The following is a 21,834-nucleotide window of genomic DNA, read 5'->3' on the forward strand; positions in this document are numbered from 1 at the left end:
GTGAGCACTTGTCTATCCAGAATCCAGATCCCCTGAGTTGGCTCCATTTCAGCAGCTGTGTTATCCATTACTGATGACTGTTGGTAGGTGAGGGAATGGCAGAGAAACAGACCAACACAGGCCCACTGCACTGCTGCTTATGAAGAAGAATCCTTTGATCGGAAACATGTGCACTCTGAGTGCATCTTGGGTCAGTCTGGAGGAGGTCATTGCTCAGCCTTCCCTTGACACACTTTGAAAATGGCACCATTTGTAAGCTGCTTGCTTCTTGGGCCCAGGACTCTGGCAGAAGTGTGGATGTCTTAATCTGTAACACATTGCAACCTATGGTTAGGCCCCTTTTGTTAGGAATCTTGATTTAGGAACTTGGTCCAACCTATGCTGATATCAGATAGGATCTAGCTGCATTACTTAAAAACTCTGTCTTTGGGGGGCCTCCCTGGTGGCACAGGGGTTTAAGTCTCAGCACTATCAAGCTATCGGCAGCCATTGCAGCAGCAGTTCGATCCCCACCCAGGGAGCTGACCCACATGGTGCAGCAGACCTCTTCTGTCTACCCCACCGCTCCCCTCAGTAGTGTTATTTCCGTCTGCCCAACTGTTCTGCTCCCCACTCTGTCTCTGGTGAAACCCTCACCCCCCGCACCTCTGGCCTACACCCCAGCTCTTGTATGCATAAATAAATAAATCTTAAAAAAAAAAAAAACGAAAACGAAAACCTATGCCTTTGAACTTCTCATTTTGCCCTGTGGTATGAGTGAAAATGAGAACAGATAGCAAACTGTTGGGTACTCCAGATTTCCTATATTGAAGTGTGAAAAAAAGTAGGTGAGGTAAGGTGAGCGTTTCATCCATAGTCACCTCAGTGGAAAAGTGACTCGGTACCTGTGCCACAGTGTCTGTGCTGGCTCCTGGGGAGAGAGTGCCTGGTGGCCTCCCCTCCCCTCAAGAGACCCCCAACATTGCTAATGAAAACTGGCCATGCTCAAATAATGTGGAGGTGCTCTTCCCCTCTGTCATCTGATTACCCTAAGAGGGCATCCACTTTCTTGCTCACCTCTCCAGCTGCATGCTCTAATCCCTGCCAGAGCACATAATAATGACTTTGTAAGCTTAAGTTACACGTGCACAAAGTGCCCGCTGGTGACATGACTCCGCCCCCCACTTGGGCTTTTGCTGACATTCACTGAAAAAACCCTTCCATCTTCTCCCCACCTTACAAAACAAGCTTCCTGTTTTGAACTTGGTCCAGGCTGGAACAGCCCCGTTACACCTGTTAACACGCTCAGACACACATTTCCCCCTTCGTATTTGTACAGCTTCTTGTCGCCTCGCCAGAATTCTTCTCTCAGGCTGAATCATAAGATCTTGAACCAGCAAACTAAGAAAAAAGGAAGTCCACGTTTTAGAGCTAGTCAAGTGAAAGCATAGCTTCTGGTTTATTGCGCTGTGTCTTACCGTCACCACTCTGCTAATTTTCCTCCTTCTTCACAGCAGAATGGAAGCGAGGACAGGAAATCGGCTGACACAGGAGCCAGAGTGAGACCGACGAACCCACAAACCTACACCATGAATTTGTGTCTCTTTTCCTCATTGTAAGAGCCAAGGGCCAGTGAAGTTGCCAGAGAGCAATGGCTCTTTTTACTCCGTGGAAGCTGTCCTCTCAGAAGCTGGGATTTTTCCTCGTGACTTTTGGCTTTATTTGGGGCATGATGCTCCTCCATTTTACCATCCAGCAGCGAACTCAACCTGAAAGCAGCTCCATGCTGCGTGAGCAGATCTTGGACCTCAGCAAGAGGTACATCAAGGCGCTGGCAGAAGAAAACAGGAATGTGGTGGACGGACCATACGCTGGAGTCATGACCGCTTATGGTGAGTGCTATGCTACGTGGCTTTGCTGGAAAGGACCAGCACGCGCAAACGTGGTCTGTCATGGATTGAGTGTGCCCTCACCACTTCCTCCATAGACAGGGAGCTGCACAGGGGGAGACTTGGCAGAAGTCAAAACAACACCCTTTGGGAGATTCTGAGCTCTGTACACACTGACTTTTAACCCCTGGAGCAGTGGGGCAACAAGAGTCAGTGCTCTATTGGTTGTATCTATGGTGAGCTCCTTCCCCTCAATACATTTCTGGACTGCATGATCTCATCTGGGAGTATGATCAGGGAATGTAGAAAAATAGTCTCATTACCCTTCCCTAAACGAAGCTTAATTAGGGCTGGTGGGGGTGAGGTAGGGAGGGCCCAGAGGAATGTTCTGTAGATGCCAAGAAACTCAGGCGAATGAATGCCTTCCTCCGGCTAGTGTGCAGGGCTTATGTGCTGGCTAACAGCTTCAGCCTTTGGCTTCTTCAGAGTTTATTGCACTTGCTTCTTGCCCTTGTCTCTAGCTTTTTTTTTTTTTTTTTTTTTTTTTTTTTGGTCGGGTACGTGAAATTCATTTTGAAAGAGGTTGAATGAAAGGAAATGAATTCACACATGGAATACTACTTACTTTTCTTTCAGCAAAAGTTAGGCTTAATATAGAAAAAGTTGGAAGCTATAGACAAACAAAAATAAAAACCAGTAAGACAAAAGGAAATCACAAGTAAATCTACTTAATGTATATCTTTCTGATCTTTTACATATACATAAAATATATATACAGATCGTATATGTATAACACTTAAACTATATATGTGTGCAACTAGAATGCAAAAATTGCGAGAGAAATGTGTCATACTGTGTTTTGGGGAACCCTTGGTCTAACTCTCTTGGGGTCACTGAGTGTAGAAATAGACTTGATCTATAGAAGATGACCTGGTTTTCTTGATCTATAAAAGATGACCTGGTTTTCTTCATTGACAAGACTAATCATTGAGCAGAGACTTCGGTTGCCTCAGGGTTTGGAGCATTAAATATTAAACAAGCTAGGAGAATGGATTGATGGGGTAGAGAAAGGTTAGTTTCCACTTTGTGACCTAGTCTGGTAACATTCCTTGATGTGTGTGAAGTTCAAATCATGATTCCTGAAAATATGCGGTAATAGGTTGAAGCTTGAGTTCAAATACAGGCAATCATACTCAGTTTTACATGTACTTTTTTCTTTTTGAAAGGATCCAGGAAACTTGGTTATTAAAATTTGTAGATTTTAAAGAATTATATATTTACATATTTTTATTATATTTTTCATTAAAAGTGGTAACTTTCAATGGATAACTGAAAATTCTTTTACAGTGTCTACTATCACACTGTCTGCATTTAGTCAATTCCTTTAAGATTTGGTAATCTCTATAGACATTTTCTTTTAATATGTCCAAATAAAATGCCACCTTTTTTTGATCTGATGGATTTTAAAAAAGTGACTTTTTCAAGGCCATGTTGAAAAACAACTAGATTTTGTTATTCTTAAAGTTTTAAATTATTGTTTTAAAAATTTCCCCTCAGGGCCTCCCTGGTGGCGCAGCGGTTGAGCGCTGGGTTGCGAAGCTGCTTGCAGCCTCTGCAGCGCCGGTTTGATCCCCGGCTGCTCCCCGGCCACTGGAGGAGGGTCCCACATGGTGCGCAGACCTCTCCTGCCGCCCGCTGCTCCCCTCAGCAGTGTACCTTGGTCCTTCTGCCTGCTCTGCTCCCCGCTCTGGCTCTGGTGAATTCTCTCACCCTCCCGTGCTTCTGACTGTACCCAGTGCTTGTATAAATATAAATAAATAAATCTTTAAAAAAAATGACTTTAAAAAATTTCCCCTCAAATTTTATATGTCAGCCATTTAAAATACTCCCTGACTTTGGGGTTACATTTTCACACCTCCATGTACACATGCTTCACTCACCTCTACCAAAACTCCCAAGCCAGTGACCTACTGCCTTCCTTCCCTAGCTCTTCCTCCCTCCCCACCACCCCCTCGGTAATTGCTGCATTTTTTTCACATAATCTAAGAATTATTTTTACTGTGCTTTGCCGGTATGTGATCTTCGTTTATTTATTTTCTACAAATAACTCTCCAGTATGTGTTTTTTACTTTGACTTATTTAACTTAGTATAACCACATTAAGATCTGTCCATTTTGTCCTAAAAGGCACTATTTCATCTTTTTTAATTAGCTGAGTAGTATTCTATTGAGTGTCTATTCCACAATTTCTTTATCCAGTTGTCTGTTGGGCACCAAGGTTGGTTCCATGACTTGGCTATTCCATTAAGATCTGGAACAAGACAAGGATGTCCACTTTCACCACTGCTTTTCAATATAATACTGGAAGTCCTAGCCAGAGCAATAAGACAAGAGAAAGACATCCAAGGAATCCAAATAGGAAAAGAAGAAGTCAAACTATCACTCTTTGCAGATGATATGATAATATACATAGAGAACCCCAAAAACTCCACAGAAAAACTAATTCAACTCATCAATCAGTTCAGTAAAGTGGCAGGATACAAAATCAACACGCAAGTCAGTAGCCTTCCTATATACAAACAATAAATCTGAAGAAGAAGAAAATAAAAAAAACCATCCCTTTTATTATTGAAACAAAAAAAAATCAAATATTTGGGAATAAATCTAACAAAAGAGGTAAAGGACCTATACAAAGAAAACTATAAAACACTGTTAAAAGAAACAGAAGAAGACACAAAGAAATGGAAAAACATCCCCTGCTCATGGATTGGGAGAATAAACATTATTAAAATGGCCATCCTACCAAAAGCAATATACAGATTCAATGCTATTCCAATCAAAATTTCAATGTCATTCTTCAAAGAAATAGAACAATTATTGATGAAATTCATATGGAATCACAAAAAACCCCGAATAGCCAAAGCTCTCCTGAAAAAAAAAAAAGAAGGGAATGGAGGCATCAAACTCCCAGACTTCAAACTCTACTACAAAGCCATAATCATCAAAATGGCATGGTATTGGAACAAGAACAGACATACAGACCAATGGAATCGAATAGAAAATCCAGAAATAAACCCACAGATTTATGGTCAACTAATATTTGACAAAGGAGCAAAGACTATGCATTGGAGCAAAGAAAGTTTGTTCAATAAATGGTGCTGGGAAAACTGGGTCGCTACATGCAAAAGAATGAAGCTTGACCACTACCTCACACCATACACAAAAATCAACTCAAAATGGATTAAAGAACTAGACATGAGACCTGAAACCATAAAATACATAGAAGGAAATATAGGCGAAACACTACGTGATTTGCATATCAAAGACATCTTTACAGACACATCACCCAAAGCAGTGATAGTGAAGGCAAAGATAAACAGCTGGGACTACATCAAATTAAAGAGCTTCTGCACAGCAAAAGAGACAATAACAAAAACAAAGAGAAACCCCACCAACTGGGAGAAAATTTTTGCACACAACACTAATGATAAAGGACTGATCACAAAAATCTACAAAGAGCTGATGAGACTCAACAACAACAAAGAAAATAATCCAGTCAAAAAATGGACAGAGGAGCTAAAAAGAAACTTCTCTGAAGAGGAAATGCAAATGGCCAACAGGCATATGAAAAAATGTTCAACATCACTTGCAATCAGGGAAATGCAAATCAAAACTACCATGAGATACCATCTCACACCAGTGAGAATGGCACATATTAAAAAAACTAGCAACAACAAATGTTGGCGAGGTTGTGGAGAAAAAGGAACTCTTCTGCACTGTTGGTGGGAGTGCAAACTGGTCCAACCACTATGGAGAGCTGTGTGGAGATTTCTGGACCTACTAAACATAGAGCTTCCACAGGATCCAGCAATTCCACTCCCAGGTATTTACCCAAAGAACACAGAAACATCAATTCCAAAGAACACCTGCACCCCTATGTTTATAGCAGCACTATTTACAATAGCTAAGCTTTGGAAACAGCCCAAATGCCCAAAAATAGATGACTGGATCAAGAAGATGTGGTACATATACACCATGGAATATTACTCAGCATTCAAAAAAGATAAACACATGCAATTTGCAGCAACATGGATGGCGCTGGAAGGGATCATGCTCAGTGAAATTAGCCAAAAAGAAAAAGAAAAATACCGGATGGTCTCACTCATAGCAGGAATCTAGAATACTTAAATAAGGGACCAGGAAAATGAATAACTATAAGAAAGTGAAAATCAAAATCAACAAAAACTATGAACCAGAGACACTTTTTGGGGGGTGGGGGGTGGGAGGGGAGGGATTGGGGTCAGAATGGGGGGATTGCAATTGTATGGGGAATATAAAAATAAAATTTATTAATTAAAAAAAAGGCAAAATAAATAAATACTGCTAGGAGCACAGGAGTGCATAAATCTTTTGGTGTTAGAATTTTTATATGCTTTGGGTAAATGCCTAGCAGTGGTATTGATGGATCATATGCCATTTCCTTTTTCATTTTTTTAAGGGATTTCCAAACCATTTTCCATAGAGGCTGCACCAAATTACCTTTCCACCTATAATGGATGAGTGTATGTTCCCATTTCCCCCGCTCCCTTGCCGACATTTGTTGTTTCCATTCTTTTTAATATGGGCCTTTCTCAGAAGAGTGAGGTGGCTTCTCATTGTGGTTTTGAATTTGCAATTTCCTTATAATAATAAGTGATGTTGGATATTTTCATGTGCCTATAGGCCATCTACCTTCTTTAGAGAGAGGGTGCATTTTTACTTATGGACTTTGATCCTTTATAATGTTTCCTGAATACTGTAGGTAGACTGTCAGGAAAAAATATATTGTTGCCAATGTTAATACCAGTGTGTAATAGGTAAACTGTAACAAGTAAAACAGATGCTGTTTTCAAGTTTCTGATTGAGGGCAATCCATGTTATACGTTTTGGGGGTGATGGATATTTTTTGGGGGTGATGGATATTAATTCAGTAGCAGTTTCTTCCTACACGAATGGTAAATGTACAAACTTTCAATTTCTCCAGTTGTTTATTTGGACTTTATTTCTGTGTACTCTTAAATATCTCAGTAGCCTTTCTCCATATTCCAAAGTACAATGATCTGGCTTTCACTTTTTCTTTTTTAAAGATTTATTTATTTATTTATACAAGCAGTGGGTACAGTCAGAAGCTCGGAGGGTGAGAGAATTCACCAGCGCCAGAGCGGGGAGCAGAGCAGGCAGAAGGACTGAAGTACACTGCTGAGGGGAGCAGCGGGCGCAGCAGGAGAGGTCTGTGCACCATGTGGAGCCCTCGCCAGCAGCCGGGGATCATACTGGTGCTGCAGAGACTGCAGGCAGCTTCGCAGCCCAGCGCTCAACCACTGTGCCACCAGGGGAGACCCTGGCCTTCACTTTTTAACCTCATAGAGATTTCATGGTTTGGGGGAAGTTACCAGAAAACTCTAACATAAAATGTTAGAATTTCACCCATCTTATTATATGCATAAGACTTTGGAGCTCAAAGAAACTACAGAAATTATTTGTTCCAGCTTTCTTTATAGATTAATCTCAGCAAAGTAATTTTTCTTTCTCAAAACAACAAAGAGACAACAAACAGCTCCATCAGCAAGTTTAACTCACACTGCTGTTTCTCTCTTTCATCTAATCAACCAGCCATATCAATCAAAGTGGTCTTTGGAGCTGAGTTTCTGAAATTTAATTGGATTGTGAATAGGTGCTTGAGGCACTGTCATACTGTGTGAAGTCCCATTTTCTCCCCTTGGCACTACTGACACTTGGGACGGTTATTCTTTGTTGGTGATATGTGTTCCAGCATTTTAGGGTGTTTAGGAGGATCTCTGCTGTTTCTTCCCACAAGATGCCGTAGTGTGCCCCCTAGTTGTGGTAATTAAAAATGTAGAAATGGGGAAGGAGGAGGGGCCTCCCTGGTGGCACAAGAGGTTGAGATTGCAGCTCTGTGAAGCTATTGGTGGCCACTGCAGCACGAGTTCATCACCAGCACGAGTTCATCACCAGCCAGGGAGGTGACCAGCATGGTGCAGCAGACCTCTCCTGACTTGCCCTCTTCTCCCCTTAGCAGTATATTTCAGTACATCTGCCTGTTCTGCTCCCCACTCTGTCTCTGGTGAATCCTCTCACCCACCACGTCTCTTACCTTCACCCCAGCTCTTGTATGCATAAATAAATCTTTAAAAAAAATAAATGGGGGGAGAAAATTGCCACCTTCCCGTTTTGGAGAATACGACACTAAGAGTAGAAACAGCAACAGTTATCCAATAGCTTTGTCTCATGGAAAGTTCTCAAGCAGACACCTGGTTTTTATTATTTAAAGTTTGGCATCCTAGCCTTCTCCCTGGTTCCCAGTTTTGGCCATCAGCAACTGGTGTTGAGTAGGTTGGTCTAGTTTAGGGCTAGTCTTGGTAACCTGAGAGCCATTCTACAAATGTGTGCATCCCCTAAATCCATCAGTATCAGTTGGGGATGTGTCAGTAGGCTGGCATCTCTGTGGGCAATGTCAAATGGAGATGCAGAGACTGCGGGTGTTGAGTGGTCTAGCTGGGCTGGTGGAGGGGGGATGAGATTTATGAGTCTTTGGTTTGCAGTCTCTTTTTCTGCCACAAAAGTATCCTGTATACAGAATACCACCCAGATGATCTGAAAGAGTGAAAAGCTGGTGGCTATCTGGAATAAATCCACTTAATTGACAAAAAATAAAACCCCCATCCTTTCTTTTCCCATCCCCATATTGATAAAATTGGAGGCTCTTTATAGGAGATAAATGAGTCCTTAGTGGCTGTGGCAGGTGTTTGGAGAGTCACAGTGGCTGATTTTAGATTATCAGCAGTTTATTAGAATCCATTATTTGAGATCCTGGAGCACCAGGGTTCAGTAAACTATGATCGGTTGGTAAATTTGGACCTCTGTCTGTGTAAACAAAGTTTTATTGAAGCGCAGCGACCTTATGTGTTTTCAACTGTAGTAACAGAAACTTGATAGTACCGGTATTTATTCCATAGAACATCTAAAACATGCTGACTCCATCTCTGGGCAGTCAACATAGTTCATCCTAAACACTCATCTGATCATGTCCCTCCTGACTCAACAATTTTCCAGGGCTCCAAGGGTCTAAGGCATGGTCAGCAAACTCTGGCCTTGGGTTGGATCCTCCTATTTTTGTGTATGAAGCATCTTGGAACCCAGCCCACCCCATTATTTATTCATTGTCTGTGACTGCTTTTGCACTACAGTGGCAGAGCCCAGTGTTTGTCACAGAGACAGCAAAGCCTAAAATGTTCACTGTTGATCCTTTGCCCAAAATTCTTATAAATACCTGATGTAGAAAGTCCATGAGTCGGTCTTTCTACCTTGTTTGGGGTGCCATGACTCCCTTATCTCTGACTTTGGATGCTCTCAGGACATCTGCTTCACAAGGTACACATCTAAATGCAGTGTTTCTCTGTTGCATGGAAATTCTTCTTCTGAGTGGCAGGTGGAGAGGTTAGCAGTTGGGAGTGTGAGCTTTGGTGTCAGCCATTTTGTGGCTTTGCCATATCCTGGCTGCCTGGCCTGTCCCTGGAGACACAAGAACTTTTAGAGTGGGGTGTCGATCCCCCCTCACCAGGCAAATGTGGAAGTGTGGACAGGGAACTGTCATGAAGTTGCTGTAATTGCTAGTGTGACAAGTTCTCAAGCAACAGTAGAAAGCTGGACCAGTATCTCCCCTCCCCCACCCGGTCTTAGTGATTTGAAAGGAGACTTTTGAACTTCTTTGGGGCTTTGGAAATTCAAAAGTGGGGCCTGGAAGATATGGAACAGTGGGAACATTCATTCTTGGGGTGTGGAGGGCATTGCCATACCCGTCTCTGTAACTCGGGAGGAGTTTGTGGAGCAGCCTCAACTGCGTGTCCCAGTACACCCAGCAGGGTCATGCCTGTCAGTGACTTCTCGGGAATTACGTCATGAGTGGTGTCACTCAGCCCCTTCAATGCTGTTCTTGTTTGTGAGGTGAATTGATCTCTGTCTCTGATGGCCTGACCCAAATTCTGATCCCCAGTGACCACCTTTTATCTAAAGGGACAGGCCTGGTCCACTTGTGTTCTCTAATTAACAAAAATGGAAATGGGCTGACCAGAGACTGCCCCCATGGCTCATCCACATCTTATTAACCCTGCGGTGGTTCACCTACTTGTTTCTCCAGGCACTACCTCTACCCTGGAGAGGCCACAGGCTGAGGGTGAGGCAGCTGTCAGCCTTCAGCTTCTCTGATACTCCAGAGAGGATTGTGTAGGGCTCGCCCGTGCCCTCAGAATCTGTTCCCCTTGTCCTCCAGGTCTGTAAACCTGCCCTTCCTTGACTCCTCCTGCTCTGCCTTATCTTGTCTCCTGATTCACTGAACTTCTGGGACTGTCCCCTTGGCTCTTACCCTCTAGCCTGGCACTTTGAGAAATAAATGTCTGTTATTGGCTGCAAGTGTGTGCAGCTTTGTTTACATGACTGGAAGACTAGCTCCCTGCTCTCATGAAGGTTATGTTCTTTTTGGAGGGGAGAATAATACCTCAACAAGAGAATGTGAGATACATTTAAAATTCCAAAAAGAATAATGACACTGGGACATGTGATTTTAAGAAAGCGTCCTTAGGCTGAGAAGGTCACAGAAGATCTTTCCCAGAAGGTGTCTTTTAACACTAGTGACACCAGGGGGTCCCTGGTGAGATGCGGGGAGGGAGTTGAAGGCAGAGCATACCAGGCAGAAGGCACCAAGGCAGGCGTGTGCACTGCAGGATGGAGGCTGCTGCAGCTGAGCAGGGAGCAGTGTGGAGGGCAGTGGTGTCTGAGGAACAGGCGGAAAAGGAAGTACAGTCAGGGAGCTAAGAAGGAAGTTCTTCCTGTTTCCTCAAGGAGGTGGGGCATGTGTAGAGTACAGAGTGAAGAACCAGGTAGGGTTTTTGGATGCTAGTCTCGAATGAGCATCGCTTTGGTCTTCAGGTGGCTCTCATTGGCCTGGGGGTGCCCGTTCTTAAGACATTGACATAACTTTGGTTTCTGCTTGGAAGGCAGTGGGACGCCCCACTGAGACACTGACCTGGCTGCTGAGGTGACTCTGAAAAGGGGTTGCAGGTCTAGGTCATCTGAGTTCAGACAACCATTTTCACAAGTGTTTTATCCACCTGTCCTATGAAAAAGAAGAAAAGGAAAACACTTAAATTAGATTCATTAGAGATACAAGCCTGTAAAGAATATTTTTGAAAAGGTTTTTACTTTTTTTTTTTTTACCCTTGTTCCTATAAATGTCATCAATGGCCTGTTTTTCTGAGGGTTCAGGTGATGTGGAAAACCACCATCGCAGAAGCAAAAATTTCCTGCCCTTGGGGTAATAAACTGTTCTTGGGGTAATAAACTGTTCTTGGAATAAAAACGGTAGGGGGAAAAAAGCTGGGCTGTTTGGTGTAAGGAAGCCTTGGTTACTCTGCAGTGATGTGGCTGGTGTGATTAAAGAAAGGCTTTCTGCTTTAAAATTCTTGAAATCTAAAATAGTCCTCTTTGGGGCTTGGGACTTTTCCAGTGATCTATGGTATTGGTGCAGCCTCCCGTCCCAGCTAGGCCAAGTTCACACGCCCAGTAGGCCGGAAGTCTGCGGAAGACCTCAGGAGTGATTTAGACAGGAATACACCAGGATATGGGTCTCTGAGAAGAACTGGAGGCTCATTTTGCTCCTCCCCACATCAACAAGACTTGTTCTTCCGTGCCACACCGCTGCTGCTGCTTCCAGGCCTGGTGTGAGGAGGGAATGCACATATGACTGGTTTGACTCTGAGGCACAGAATGTCCTGGCCCCTGAAGCTGTATTCCTCGTCTTCCTGGTGCCTGTAATAACTTCCTCTTGCCAACTTCTTTCTGCTCTTTTTTTGATCAGAACTAAATGCCCCAACCTCATGCTTCTGTGGCCACCCAGTAGAACCGTCCACCTTGGCCCTGTAGTTGTCTTCTGGCACCAGCCGGTGGGTGATGGCTAAACACTCTCCTATCTCTGAACCTCTGATTTTTTTTAAGGTTTATTTATTTATGCATACAAGAACTGTGATATAGGCCAGAGGTGCGAGGGGCGCGGGTGGTGGTGGTGAGAGGATTCCCCAGAGACAGAGTGGGGAGCAGAACAGGCAGACTGACTGAAATGCACTACTGAGGGCAGCAGCGGGTAAGTCAGGAGAGGTCTGCTGCACCATGTGGGTAGCTCCCTGGCCAGGGATCGAACTCGTGCTGCAGTAGCTGCAGACAGCTTCATAGGTTGCATCTTAACCCCTTGCACCACTAGGAAGGCCCTGAACCACTGATTTGCTTGTTCCTCCATCTGTTACCTTCCTTACCAATGGCACAGGTCTTCCCTCCTCTTCTGTTCTCTTTTCCAAAGCGGAGTCCAACTCCAGTGTCCTTCCTTCATTGAAGTAGGGCCCAACCCCTGCTTTGTTCCCATTCTCCATGTCGTTTGCTATACCTGTCATCACATGTTTATTTTATTTATCATCTCTCTTCCCTGCTTAGAATGTAATCACTAAAAAGCAGGGATTTTGGGGCTCCCTAGTGGCGCAGCGGTTGAGCGCTGGGGTGTGAAGCTTCCTGCAGCCTCTGCAGCGCCAGTTCGATCCCCGGCTGCTCCCCGGCCACCGGAGGAGGGTCCCACATGGCACGCAGACCTCTCCTGCCACCCACTGCTCCGCTCAGCAGTGTACTTCGGTCCTTCTGCCTGCTCTGCTCCCTGCTCTGGCTCTGGTGAATTCTCTCACCCTCCCACGCTTCTGACTGTACCCAGTGCTTGTATAAATAAATAAATCTTGAAAAAAGTCTAAAAAAAAAATAAATAAAAAGCAGGGATTTTGGTTTTGTTTCCCACTGTGCCCCAAGGCTTGGCACATGCCCGCCACATAGTAGGAGCCATGAATGAATAGCTTGCAGGCCACCTGTCCCCATACCCTGGAACCTCCTGTGCGATATAGTTTCAGCAGGGGCTAAGTTGAAAACCACGGTAATGTTTATAGAGATACAGGAAAAGAGAAAAGATTCCATAAGGAGTCTGCATCTTGCAGGATCTAAGTAGCTATTATGCATGATCCTGATGTGGGAACTGTTGTTTGTTCTGGAAGGCAGTGAGAATGTGTTCTTATGTGGCTGTGCAAGATCTCTGTATGAGAGATGTGACCTCGGGCAAGTCACTGCTGTTTCAAAACCGGTTTCCTCTTCTGTGAGATAGGATGTAACAACACTTTCCTCATACAGTTGTTGTAAGGATCGCATATGACAAAGCTTATTAATAAATACACTTAGAGTAGTAAAATGTGTTTGTCATTGTCAGTTACTTTAATCTTGGTCTGCATGTACCTGCGTCTGTTACCACCCAATCAGAATTCTCCAAGTAGACCTGAAATTGTTTATTTGAGCACAGGGCTTAAGGAACTACTTTTGTAGCTGCTCTTAGTATTCACAGGGATCTGGCCCAACCAGACATAAGAAATAGGTTTTTCTCCAGAGGAAGGAAAACTTGCCACCGCACTCTTAAACAAGGACAGGCAGCACTGTCTTCCAGAATCACCTGGGGCTGCTCCCACAGCACTGATACCAGGCTCTGTGCCAGCTGAAACTTGCTCTGAACTCTAGACAGGAACCCTTTGGCTTCTTCCGGGTCCTCGTCTGAAGGTGTGGTAGCGTCCAACATGGAGTGATAGGGGCATTCTGGAACCAGGAAATGTGTTTGGCATGGCCCTGCTCAGGTGACAAAACTTCCCTTTATGAGCCAGGACATAACCGATGTGAGTGAAGAGGGTGCTCTAGGTACTGTCGATGGTGTGGGCTAGAAGGGGTCTGGGCTAGAAGGGGCCTTGTTCCAAGGCTGCCCTTTCTTGACTGGAAGGTGTGGGTTCCAGAGTCACAGTTGAGGACCTTGACAAAATGGGCTTAGTTGCTCAGAGCCTGAGTCTTTTTCCATAGAAAAGTCTGAATAGCTTGAGTCCTCTCCCCCTCAAAAGGCTCATAACCTTAACTCCTATTCCATGCGGCTGACTAGGTATTAGGAAAATTGAGAGCAGCACAAGAACTCTATTCTGAATATTTGGTCTCACAAAGCACTTGAAACCATGAACAGGCCTAGATATGATCTTTTCTCCACTTCTGCTGCTTAGAAATTTCCTTGAAATGCCAAGCACACCCCCCTGAAGCATCTCAGAAATAACATTTACTTCCAGTTACAAGTTGGAGTCAAAGCTTGAATCCAGGGCCTCCCCTGTGGCTCAGTGGGTTGAGAGCAGTGCTGTGAAGCTGTCCTCAGCCTCAGCAGTGCCGGTTCGATTCCTGGCTGGCCAGGAAGATACCCACATGGCACAGCAGACCTCTCCTATCTCGTCCGCTGCTCCCCTCATCAGCAGTGTTTTCAGTCAGTCTGCCTGTACTGTTCACCGCTCTGTCTCTGGCGAATCCTCTCACCCTCCTGTGCCTCTGGCCTGTACCCCGGTTCTTGTATAAATAAGTAAATCTTAAAAAAACAAACTTGAATCCATTTTTATAACTCATAGAGAAGGTCTACTGAGCATCTGAGCTGCTCTTTGACTTTATGAGCACCTTTTGACACCCTTTTGTGTCCTGATTCTGCCATGACAACTGCAGGCTGAAGGCAGGTGTGTAAATTTAGTGCAAATGAATTGTCCACTGTGTGACTTGAGGAATTCCAATGAGATAAGGAAGTGTGGATCTGTGACTGAGAGATTTCTACCTAATACCAGCCCACTTGTATCTTTTCCTTCTGGTGGTACAAGTCACTACATTGTATTTATTTTAAAATACATTGATATAAAATTGACAACATATGGAATATAAGACCTGAAAAACCTTCTACTCTCTAGGCATTTGCCTGGCCTAGGCATGTTTCAGTCTGAAAGAAAATGCAGTACATTTTCAGCTCAAGCAGCTATTTGAACCTCTATTTAAAATAGCTGATCCAAAATATGTTGTCAATAAAAAACACAATGACAGAGATGACGGCACACCCACTTTCGTATCCTTACAAATAAAGAATAAAAAATATAATATTCCTCACTCAAAACTCAGATAAATTTTGATTTCCCTCCATTCCTTTTTTAAATGAATAAGTATGTGCATGTTTGTTTTCAGTAAATTGGGATATTTTATATACAGTCTTTAAAACTCATCTTTATTGTACTTTCTGATGTCATTGGATTTTTTTAATGGTCATACTTTTTCTTTTTCAGCTATCCATTCAACAAATATTTATCAGTTCCTGGTAGTAATAGATAGTGGTGAGAAGCAGGGATAATAAGACAGATCTGGGCCTTGGAGTTTCCAATCTAGAGATTTGTTCCCTTATGAAGGGATAGGTGTACTATAATGTAATCTTTTTATTGGCTATTTGGGGAGATTCCAGGTCTTACCTGTAATAAATGACACTATCTTTTTAAGAACTAACATTGCTTTGAATGTCCTTGTACATAATGAATGCACTGTATTTTGGTCTTGATGATAACTGTATAATCTTTCTGTGGAAAGGTCAGTTTAAAAGTAATTTAAAAATATAGAATTGATGAAACTTGACAGTCCAGGCTGTCATTGGGAAGGAGAGATTGGAGTTAATTCTTTTTTTATTAGCACATTCCTTTTTCATTAACACCCTGTCTTTGCTGGTTTCTCAGCACAGTGAAAGTGCTCTGTGGCTCACTGCCTCTGTGGCTCATTGCCTCTGTGGGCCACTATGGTGAAGAGGGATTTGCATTAGGAGAAAGCACAGATAGATGTTCTCCACTATGGCTGTGCCCAGAATCCTTGACATGTGGGTTTTGTAGTTCTGAGGATGGGGTCTGGGAACTGGCAGCACAGGTAAGCCTGATTGTGAGCAGGCTGGAGAACCACTGCTTTGGAATATGTTCCCAGGCTACAGTATGGGTCCAGCAGAACCACCAGAGCTCTAAGCACAGACTTTCTTGATAAATCCTCAAATGTTGATTGACCATATGATCTGGGCAATCAGGGTTCACCACCTAGTCTCACAAACCGTAAACTCATAGACCTACTCACTTTTATTCTGCAGTGTGATCTTCCTTGGTGCTAAGATCTCATCTCCTTACATGACAGCTGTAAAAAGTGTAGCTGGCTGTGATATGCCTTGGGCTGTTCTGCTCCCAGGATGAGACAGCATCTGCCAATCACCTTCTTACTACCAATGTCATGACTTCATGTGCACATTTTTATAGAAGTTGTCAGACCACCTCTTCCTAAGATTTTGTCTATCTCTCCCTTTATCAAAAAAAATTCTGGCATGATAGAAATGAAACCCTACTTTCCCCAGAGGACTATTCGAAGTGTTTTCACCTACTTTGAGCTCACCTTTATCATGTACAGTTAGTTTTAGGAATGCGGAATTGTAGTATTGAGATTAAATTTGTATTGGTAAAGCTTTGAAGCACATACAACTCTTTCAAAACCTGTTAGTAACTGAAAATAGTAATCCTGCTGAAGATACATTTTATTGCTATAATAATTGTAAAACACAATGATAAATGTAAAATTATACTAGAATTTGGAGGAATATTTTCACCCTCCTTTATTAAACTCTTTATAATTATTCTTGGTTATAAAGTCTTATTGGATAATTGGGTTATCATTAAGACGAAAAACAGGACCTCCCTGGTGGTGCAAGGGGTTAGGATGCAACCTATGAAGCGGTCTGCAGCCATTGCAGCACAAGTTCGATCCCCAGCCAGGGAGCTACCCACATGGTGCAGCAGACCTCTCCTGACTCGCCCACTGCTCCCCTCAGCAGTGTATTTCAGTAGATCCTCCTGTTCTGCTCCCCACTCTGTCTCTGGGGAATCCTCTCACCCCCCCCCCCACACCTCTGGCCTGTACCCCAGTTCTTGCACACATAAATCTTAAAAAAAGACTAGAAACAAACAAAAAACCTCTAGTATTTAAAATTACAGTAAGGTTGTTAACAGTTTTTACAGGTTTTTCTGCAGAACTCAAAGGTGAGGAATAATTTTATCACCTAGAAATGTACAATTTATGAAAGGTATAATTTTGTTATTAGACAGTTCATTTTTTGGTTGGCTGATTATTCAATCACTTATGTAATGCATATTAACTGAGCACTATCATGCTAGACCCTGTGCAAGTGGGTAAGGATACAAAGATGGACTTGGCATTCTTTGTTGACAGTATCTCTTTTTTAATTTCACATAATTCTTACATCATTTTTCATTTTTCAATGGATGCATTTTCATTTTGGTTATAGTCCCCATACAATTCCCATCTCCTGTATTTTGACCCTAATCCTTCCTCCTCCCCACCCCCCGTAGTGTGTCTCTGGTTTATAGTTGCTTGTTGATTTTGATTTTGTCTTTATTATAATTAGTCTTTTTTCTGGCCCCTTATTTAGGTTTTCTAAATTCCTGCTGTGAGTGAGACTATCTGGTACTTTCTTTTTCTTTCTGGCTTATTTTGCTGAACATGATTCCTTCTAGCTCCATCCATGTTGCTGCAAATTGCATGAGTTTACCTTTTTTGATTGCTGAGTAATATTCCATTGTGTATATATGCCACATCTTCTTTATCCAGTCATCTATTTCTATTTATGGGCATTTGGGTTGTTTCCATAGCTTAGCTATTGTAAATAGTGCTGCTATAAACATAGGGGTGCAGGTGCCCTTTTGAATTAATGTTTCTGTGTCCATTGGGTAAATACCTAGGAGTGGAATCTTTTATCTGATGTGGGACTGTTTTGAATAGTGACTCAAATAGTTGCTTGTGTTTAAAGTGGGCTTTTTCCCTCTTCATATTGGGAGAGAAAACATGATTATCCAGGTAAAAATGCTTGGGGAACCCAAGGTTTTTCGTGGTCTTAAAATCTTCTTTCATTTTAAAGCAGATGGTATGGACAGGCATAGTCTTTCTTTTTTTAGTGTTGGAGTTGCTCACAGAACAGTGGCATTAGTGAGTCTTGAGGGTGGTTGGGATATGATTTAACTAAAACACATGGCAAAGCCCCAAGGCTAATCCCTGAAAAGAGTATTCAGAAGCAGCAGATTAGAGATGCTTGCTGGCAAGCTGGTCCCTAGTGGTTCAGGGAAGTTTGTTTACATGGTAGGCGTAGGTTGTAGGACTAGACCTGGGTTTTAACCCTGGGTCTGTAGTCAACTGGGGCAAGTTAAGTAAATCACAACAGAGATTAAGTGTCTGTGAAATGCGGCTGGGAACAACAGCTCATGTTCATGTTGTCCTGGAAGGATTAATCCATGTAGATGGCTGATGGTAACTGGCAGAAATAGCTAAATAAATGGTGGTAGTGATGGTAGAATAGTAGCAGCAGTAGCGGTGTTGTGGCAGTAGTTGTAATAGTGAACATCAGTATCCTTCCCAACGTCGTGATTTCGCTTATTTGTACCTTGTCACAGAGTTACAAAAGGTCAGTCTCTGGTAGGTGGGACCAATACGAGATAGTAGATCATATTTATTGGTGGACTGTATATTAAGAATCAAGAAAGAATCTTAATGCTGCTGTGACAACTTCAAATCCTACCTAGGGTTTGTGCCACCAGTGACTGTTACCAACAACTGTGTCGGGGACTCTGTCCAGTAATCTTGCCAACATCATTGCAGAAGGTTACCAGCCCTGCAGGGACTATTAGCATGGTCTGCCTTCTGTCCGCTTCCATAGGAAGGCCAACCTCCCTCGTTATTCTTCCATCATAATGTGGCTGTGTCGCCAGTGCCTCCATGAGTGGAATTCACACATAATGCAAATTCAAGCGAGTTGCTTCTCATGGCCATTCCCTGACCCATAACCCTCTGTCACAGTTCTCTCTCAATATCTGCACCTACGGGCAGTGGAGGGGAGAAGGCAGGCAAGGCAAGCATTGGAAAAATGTGCCCAATTCAGTAGTTCTCTAGTGGGGGCAATTTTACCCTTCAAGGGACATATTAGTGATGTCTGGAGACCTTTCTGGTTGTCACAGTGGGGATATTGCTACTGTCATTTACTGTCTAGAGACCTACAGGGCCCAGGAGAGCCCCCCTCAACAAAGATTTATCTGGCCCAAAGTGTCGTTGGTGTTGAAGTTGAGAAACTGACTTAACCCAAACTAGAGAAACGAGGTTTCTCTGTCTGGCTAACTGCAATTGCTGGGAATATTAATATCATTTTTTTTTACAAGTGGACTCCTTGCTGGCAATACAGGCTCCAGGCAAAGATGCTGAGGTGGGGGAGATGGATAGCCTTTATTTGAGGAGTGGTTTCTTTATACTGAATACAGCTGCCTCTCAGCTGTGCCCTGGCCCCCAGCTGCGAGGCGGCCTCTGACAGTCTTCAGAACTCTGGAGAACCAGGCAACACTTCAGATTCAGTGTGAGGGCAGAGCTGGTGACAGCTTCTGCTGCGTGTGCCAGCTGCTGATGTGCAAGGACAGAATGTGAGTCTTGCTGACCATGGGACTGTGGCCCCTGGTGGAGGATGAGCTCATGACCCTTTGAATATGGGGGTTAAGCCATGCAGCACCATGGGAGAGGGTCCTTTAGGAAGGTTGAGAACATTTTTTCCAGCGGAAAACTTTGTTTCACTTATGTTTTTAATACAGTTAAAGTACTTATTAAAACAGACTCACACGAGGGGCACTGGCACTTGGCCCCAGAGCACTGCTTGTGGGCAATACATGCAGAAGCAGGTGATAGGTATTTCACTGCCAGCTACCAGTGGCCCCACTGGGGTTCAGGCTGTAGGCAGAAGCCAGCAGTGATGGCAGGCGCAGTGGTTCTCCTACTGTGCCACGCCAGGGCATGTAGCCCCTGATTTAGGGCTGCAGAGAGGAACATGGGGGTGGGCATGGGAGCACAGGGCCAGCTCCAGCCCTGTGGCTCCCTCCAGCTGCTGGCAGTAGAGAAGCCCGTGGATTTGGTGCCTGGATAGTAGATTGGACCGATCAGGTGAAAGCTATGAGCTGATTGGTAAATGGTCCAATCAGCCATAGGATTGATACTGGTCCAATCAGACTTGTAGGTGGGGGCCCCGAAAGAGGATATAAGGCAGGGCAGGCGCCACCTTGGCCTCCTGCACTCGCTGAGATGCACACTCCGACTCTTGGTTCCTGGCCTCAGCCTCACTGAGTTGGTTCCTGAATGCCAATGGACAAAAAAGAAGCACCCAGCAGCTGACCTCCGAAGGAAGAGAAGTGAAAAACTTCGCAGAGTCACAGAGTCTGGGCCGGCTGCACCTTCTTGTGGGCCGCCTCTGACATGGCCTGAACAGCCCACCAAAGGCCCTTGGCCTGGTGTTTCAGAGAGCTGTTTGTTGTTGGTGTGGGCCAACAACTCACAGAGCTGTAAAGCTAGTGACCTGGTGACCAGCACCCTGTGTCTGGGTTACCTCTAAGAGTTGGAAATGGTCCATCACCACCTCCCAGTACTGCTACCTCTGTTGCTGTCTGGACCAGCATCCAGTGCTGTCCCAACCTCAGACTGTGGCTGCTGCAGCATCATCTATGCTGCGCTGCCCCACCTGTGGGCCCCTCCAGCTGTGATGAGTTGGATCCCAGCATGCTGCTTGCTGGCTGCTGCAAGCTCCAGGCTCTTGACGGGAGGGCACTGTATAGGGCTAGGAATGGACCCAGGGCACAGTGCAGGTTTTCTGATCCCATGCAGACCGGGTAAAGGAGGAGTCAGAGTCCTCAGTGGTTTTTTGCAGGTCTTTTATTGGGATTTAGTGGATACATGGCAGGCAGGAGTGCTGGGGGGCCGGGAGGCATTAGTTCTCTAAGCCCCCAGCAAGTCTTCACTCTATCTGGGCTCTCCGGTGTTCTCTCTGCTTCTCTGCTCTTCCATTCGTTCTGCTGCTTCTTGGCTTCTCTTTCAGCTTCTGCTGGCGTCCCTGTAACGCCGCCCTTAAAAGCCGAGTCTTAGCCCAGGTGAATCCCATCTACCTCTGCCCACACCCTACTCCAGGTGTCCGCCATCAGGCATGCAATCAGGACCACAAGGATCCATCATCTATCCTGATGGCGGGAGGGCAGAAAAGCCTGACATTTTTCCTTACCCTACAGGCACCATCTTGGGTGAAAAACATTTTGTTTAGGACTTTTTATTGACACTATAGACATTCTCTGGAGTGAGATGGCTGGCCACGTGTGGCCTTGAGAACACCTTATTTCCCATGTTTGTTAAACCCTGTTGTTCCCTGAGTCTGAGTGATCCTGCCGTTGTGTATGAAAACCCACAGACAGTGACCAGTCCTCTGTTGGGCACTGTCCTTTAGACTACAGCACCTCTAAAGCACTGTTTCACTAATGTGCCAAGAAGTGTTTGAAAGATTTTATAGTAACTCATCAGATCCTCATAACAACCCCAAGAAGTAGGTTTGTTCTTACCATTCCAGTATAGATAAGGAAACCTAGGAAGTTTGTCTCCAAAGTCTGGACCCTTAGTCACTAGGCTGTGGATGAAAAGAACCCTTCGGTTATTTGTTTAGCCCTGGCCCTTGACTTCTGGCTGGTTTCAGGTATTATGGAGCTAGGCAGACCTAAATCAAGTCTCCATTCTGATTAATTATCTCTGTACCTATTTCTTGTCTCTGCACCTCAGTGTTCTCATTTGTAAAATGAAGACATACCTACCTAATAAAAATGTGAAGATAGAATGGGATTTCTTACTGTGTATGTGGCATATAATAGGGATTCAGGAAACATCAGTTTCCTTTTGACTTCTTGTTATAATCATGTTTTTAGCCCCAGTACTCTAATGTTGTACCCAGTGTGTCATACTACCTGTAGGTAAGATAATACACTGAAGGGCAAAATCAGACTTAATAATATATTTCTTAGACTAAATGAGTAAAAATACTGCTCTAGAGTTTCACATTGTGAAGAAGACTGATATTTGGTATTGGGAAGGATGAGATTATGCCAAGCACATGAAACAATGCTTTC

General features: G+C 44.0%; 1 protein-coding gene across 1 annotated transcript in view; it reads left to right on the forward strand.

Annotated features, from left to right (window-relative positions):
• Positions 1-1,601: 1,601 nt before the first annotated feature.
• MGAT5 (alpha-1,6-mannosylglycoprotein 6-beta-N-acetylglucosaminyltransferase) overlaps positions 1,602-21,834 on the forward strand; it is a 196,558-nt gene continuing 176,325 nt past the window's right edge. The window contains exon 1 of the mRNA XM_084255260.1: positions 1,602-1,871. Within this exon, the coding sequence (XP_084111386.1) occupies positions 1,631-1,871 (241 nt within the window). The 5' untranslated portion in view covers positions 1,602-1,630. The remainder of the gene's footprint in view (positions 1,872-21,834) is intronic.

This window comes from Talpa europaea (genome assembly GCF_964194135.1).
Source record: "Talpa europaea genome assembly, chromosome: 1".
Lineage (NCBI taxonomy): Eukaryota > Metazoa > Chordata > Mammalia > Eulipotyphla > Talpidae > Talpa > Talpa europaea.